General features: G+C 48.4%; 2 protein-coding genes across 2 annotated transcripts; both read right to left on the bottom strand.

Moving 5' to 3' along the window:
* Positions 1-348: 348 nt before the first annotated feature.
* Positions 349-1,933, bottom strand: ETH_00008715 (SAG family member; the record flags this gene model as incomplete). Its single annotated transcript, XM_013378555.1, has 5 exons — positions 349-457; positions 602-802; positions 1,043-1,140; positions 1,259-1,470; positions 1,738-1,933. The coding sequence occupies 5 exons, from the start codon at positions 1,931-1,933 to the stop codon at positions 349-351; spliced, it is 816 nt and encodes a 271-aa protein (XP_013234009.1).
* Positions 1,934-3,423: 1,490 nt separating this feature from the next.
* Positions 3,424-5,041, bottom strand: ETH_00008720 (SAG family member; the record flags this gene model as incomplete). The annotated part of the gene is made up of 5 exons (XM_013378556.1): positions 3,424-3,532; positions 3,684-3,884; positions 4,130-4,227; positions 4,371-4,582; positions 4,846-5,041. The coding sequence occupies 5 exons, from the start codon at positions 5,039-5,041 to the stop codon at positions 3,424-3,426; spliced, it is 816 nt and encodes a 271-aa protein (XP_013234010.1).
* Between the last annotated feature and the right edge of the window lie 367 nt (positions 5,042-5,408).

Genomic DNA, 5,408 nt, shown 5'->3' on the forward strand with positions numbered 1-5,408 from the left:
TTAACTGTGGCAAAAGGCGTAAACAGCCACTGGCTTCTCTGTGAACGTTAATGAAGGGCTGAGACCTGCGGTCTTGTTATCAGGCACGCACACGAGCTGAGAGGAATCCAGCCGCGACAGACATCTGACGGATTAAAATTACATTCGGTGAGGCTACGTGTAGCACTAAGGTGTAGTGGGGAGAGAAACGTCATCTGCGCTTTTGCCGAAGCTCTTCCTCACCAGCCACTTGTAGCACGCGGCGCTGGAGATGAGAAACCAGCCTCTAAACGATTCAGGAATGTATTCTAACATAATTAGTACAGCTTCGAGATCTCGAGAAGCTGCTGTATCAATTGTTTGTTAAGCTCAAGTCCGAATCATCAAAGCGAGGACCGAGAGAGCGGTGAAGGCGTTGGGAACTGAGATGGACGCTGTGCCTGTTTCCAATCCCCAGAGGGCATTGTAGAGCTCAGTTCTGCAAGTCAAAATAATCAATACTTCCAATAAACTCTACCGTGCCCTTCAAATCCCATTGTGTAACATTTCGTGCTCCTGGAGCTCATCTGCAAGCGTGTTGCCGCTTGTGCTGCTGGCTAGTCACGTGGCTAGTTCAGCTTACGTGAAAGGCTTTTGTCCTTTTTGAAGTGGCTCCATGAAGTAGCAGAATAAAACGTCGTGGCCACCTTCGCAGTTTTCTGTGGCGGCACATGAGACCGTTTTGCTCTTAGCTGATAGGAGAAATGCCACATTGCTGGCGTCTATGTTATCAAATGGAGCTTTTTCAGCATTATATGTTCCAGTTGAGGGCTCGAAGTTCAATCTGCAGCGTGAAGGCAATAAGGCTCAACGCAGAATAAATGAAAATCGGGAATATTTCTCTGGCAAACACTAAGACCGAGACAAGCACCACCAAGCTGCACAGCTGGAAAAACTCTTGACTAAGGGATGTTCAGCCATCTCGCCCATGCTAAAGTTAACACAGAACCCCGGCACACGCACAAACCAAACGGTGCAGGCTCTGTGGCACAGGCCAAAGACAATGAAGTAAAGCTCAACGGACTGTTTTAGGTGGTCAAGTCCGGCTGTGTAAGTCGCCTGGATTAAAGCCTTGCAGTCGAAATCCCTGTCGTGCGCGAATGGAATTACGAGTCCGGGATACTGAAGCACAACACCGGGACAGCTGCTCTAAAAGCACTAACGTGGACGTATACTGCGGTGGTTCATCACTTTGGCGGAAATCTGCTGCTGAATGACACTCAAAGTCTAGGAGCCCTACCGTCTTCGCATTCGCGCTCTTCCCCGATTCACAGCTTTGGACATCATTACCCGCGAGCTTCTCTGCAATCTTCGCCGTAGTAGGTTCTGCTGGGTCCTCGATTCCGATCTCCTTCAGGCTTGCAGTCACGTCATTTTCCTTTGCCTTGGTGAGGGTTCCCAAAAGATCCTTGAGATTTTCGTCCCTTAATTTGTTTATGATGTCCAGGCATTCTGCAGATGGTACGTTAACACGGCTGAAGTGGCAATGCAATCATGTCGTGGCATGTGTTTCCACAGGACTGCCCATTAGCCACGGAAGCGGCTGCACTGAGGCGCCACATGAGTGTCATTCGTCAAAAAACGGGGTCATTTGCGCTTGAATTACATTTAAAAGAATAGACTCGTGTGCAGGCATGATATCTACAGGCCCACAGATCTCCACAGATCCATGGCTGGGGCTAGCGTAGCGCCATTCACTTGTTCATACGAGTAGTTCACCTTCAGTTTTGTCAGCACCTGTGGGCGCCGTCGTCGTCCCCTGCAGATCTTGGCCGGACGCAAATAGATTTGTGCGGAGGCTGCTTTGCTGAGATGCCGCTGTGCCAGAGCGAAGGGAAAGCGCCAATGTGATGTGCGGTGCGGTGGCACTGGCGAGAAGGCCACCAAAACATGCCAACAACCCTATGTGAGTCATTGCCCGACAACTGGCTTGCCACAAAGCAAATGACAGTAGCATATATCCGAAATAAATGTGCACGAAGGACGGAAGGAGTGAGAAAATAGAGATCGGGTGCGCGTGGGAGTCCCTGGCAACGGTATGGGTTGTGTGCTCTGAGCTAGTGGGTGAATGTCTACGACGCCTTCCCCACCAAACAATCAATCAGAAGCTCGTTTCGACTGTTCAGGCAGATTTATCAACCATTGGGAGATATTTTACAGTATATGCTTACTTTGTGCTATTATGTTTCCTTCACAAAGAAACACGCCGGACAAAGATGTCCTGCTGCGATTGGAGGAGTCACCGGCTCCATGGACACGCCGTCCGAATTGCGCGGACGGGAATAGGAAAGGAACATAGACCTATTTAGAAACCATTAAGGATATGAATGAGCCGTAAAAAAGGACAGTGTGAAGCCATTGGTTCAAGAGAAAATGCAATTCGTGGTTGCGGAATCCGGCGCAGGTCACGATGGCGAGCGGTGAACCCAGGGTGACCAAGTTACTCGACAGGCTTCCAAGGCAAAAGATCGCATGTAAACTAAAACCCACGGCAATATACTTGTTTAAAATAAATTTATAAAGGGCACAAACTCCAAAAAATAGGCACACGCCGTGTACGCGGGCCATACGCCGTTTGCGCTCGCGTACTTCGATTGCTGTTCAGTTTTACCGATACTACCGGCGCTTCTACTGGCCAATTTCTCCGCCAAGGAATCTATCGGCTTCTTATTCCACTGCCCTTTTTAAAAACAAAAACAGTGTTTATTATAAATGCTTGGATTAAGTTAATTTCTACCAATTCATGTTCCACTTCGACACATTTGTGGGCTCCAGACTGGCTGCCAGCACCGCCAGCCGAAGCTCATAATTGAGCAATTACCAAAGATGCCGGATGCTCAGCGACCTGAGAGGACTCGCTTGTCAAATCGAAAATTTATTACTTCGAGTCAATGGCATGGTTGGCATATCAAAAGGTTCAGGGTTTAGGGTTTAGGATTTAGCGAGTTCATTCACACATGCCGTGCTTCCCACTGGGACGACAAATGCTTGTAGAGTGTGTACATTGAATCTCAGGAATGAATGCCTAGCACTAGAACAACACATAGGCTCTCTTTTTGAATGTATTGACCGTAGCAAAAGGCATAAGCAGTGACTGGATTCGCTGTGACCGTTCATGAAGGACTGAGACCTGCGGTGTTGCTTGCTTGCACGCATATGTGCTGATAAGAATTCAACCACAACAGGCATCTGACAAACTAACATTGCTGTAGAAAAGGTTATGTGTAGTACTAAGATGTTGTGGGGAGGGAAACTTATTCCACAATTTTGCCGACGCTGTTCCTCCCCAGTCACTTTTAGTACGTAGCACTAGAGATCAGAATCCTGCTTCTAAACGATTCAAGAATGTCTTCAAACGGAATTCGTATAGTCCTGGCATCTCGACAAGCTGCTCTTTTGTCAAGCTCAATTCCAAATCCCCAGAGCGAGGACCAAAAGAATGGTGGCGACGCTGGGAACGGAGATGGACGCTGCGCCTGCTTCCAATCCCCAGAGGGCATTGTAGAGCTCAGTTCTGCAGGCACAATTAATCAATGATTGTAACCAATTTCATCGCACCTTGCAATTCCCGTTCTGCAACATGTCGTGCTCGTGTCTTGTAGCTCATATGCAAGTGTGCTCTGCCGCTTGTACTACCGTCTAGTCACGTGCCTCATGCAGCGTACGTGAAAGCTTGATCTCCACTTTGAAGTGGATCGATGAAGTAGCAGAATAAAACGTCGTGGCCACCAGCGCAGTCTTCTGTGGCGGCACATGAGACCTTTGTGCTTTTCGCCGACAGGAGAAACGCCACATTGCTGGCGTCTACGTTATTAAATGGAGTTTTGTCAACATCATATGTTCCTGTCGATGGCTCGAAGTTCGATCTGCAGCATTGAGGAGCTAAGATTCAACACAGAATAGCTAAAGGTCAAGAAGTTTTTTTTTTTTTGCAAATACGGAGACTAAGACAAGCACCACCGAGCTGCACACGTGGGAAAACTCTTGGACTGACGGGATTATCAGGAAACTTGTGCATGCTAAAGGAAACACCAAATCCCGACCACGTAAAAGCTAAAAGGTGTAGGCACCGTGGCACCGGTGAAAGGAAATGAACTAAAGAGCAACGGACTGTTTGAGGTGATCGAGTCCGGCTGTGTAAGTTGCCTGGATCAAAGTGTTGCAGTCGAAATCTGTGGTATGCGGGAATGGAATTACGAGTCCGGGATACTGCAGAACAACACCAGCACAGCTGCTCTAGAAATATTAACTCGGATAGACAGAAAGGAACAGAGCTTTTGACTAATCCCATGGCGTTCTATCACTTTGGCGGAGAGCTGCTGCTGAGTGATACTCAAGGACTCAAAGCCTACCGTCTTCGCATTCGCGCTCTCGCCCGATTCACAGTTTTGGGCATCGCTGCCCGCAAGCTTTGCTGCAATTTTCGCGGTACTAAGTTCATCTGAGCCCTCGATTTTGATCTTCTTCAGGCTTGCAGTCACGTCACTTTCCTCTGCCTTGGTGAGGGTTCCCAAGAGGTCCTGTAGATTTTCCTTCCGTAGCGTGTTTATGATCTCCAGGCAGTCTGCAGATGGCACGCTAACACAGACGTAATGCCAATGCAATTATGTCTTGGCATGCGTCCAGCAGTTCAGCCCACTAGCCACGGGTTGGGCTGCACTGAAGCGCCCCCTGAATGTTATTCGTCAAAAAGGGGGTATTAGAACGTGAACTGCATTGAAAAAAATAAAACCATGTAAAGGCATAATCTCTGCAGGCCCACAAATCGCTACAAGCCTGTTTCTGGGGCTGTCCGAGTGCCATTAATTTTTTCCGGTGGAAATTCACCTTGAGTTTTCTCATTGGCTGTGGGCGCCGTCGTCGTCCGCAGCAAATCTTGACCGGATGCAAATAAATTTGTGCGGAGACTGCTTTTCTGAGATGTCGCTGTGCCAGCGCGAAGGGAAATCGCCGATGAGAAGTGTGGTGCGGCGGCGCTCGCGAGAAGGCCAGCATAACATGCCAACAGCCCTACGTAAGTCATTGCCTGACGACTGGCTTATCACGAAGCAATTGACAGTAGCAGAAAACCAAACAAAATGAGCATTAAAGGCAGAAGGGCTGAGAAAAGGGCGAGCGCGAATGCGTAGGAGTTAGTAGCAACGGCGTGGGTTGTGTGCGCTGAGGTATTGGGGGAATCTCTTCGACGCCTTGATCCCACCATGCAACAGAAGCTCGTTTCGACTGTTCCAGCACATCTATCAACCTTTGGGAGATACACTAGATTATATGATTACTTTTTGACATTATATTTCTTTCACAAAGAAATATACGCCGATAAAGATGTATACGCCGGTTGCTCCGATTCGAGGAGTCACCGGCGGTCAAGGCAGGAGTCGTGTACATAAAGG

Source organism: Eimeria tenella, genomic scaffold (assembly GCF_000499545.2).
Source record: "Eimeria tenella Houghton genomic scaffold, Eth_scaff9, whole genome shotgun sequence".
NCBI classification, from domain to species: domain Eukaryota; phylum Apicomplexa; class Conoidasida; order Eucoccidiorida; family Eimeriidae; genus Eimeria; species Eimeria tenella.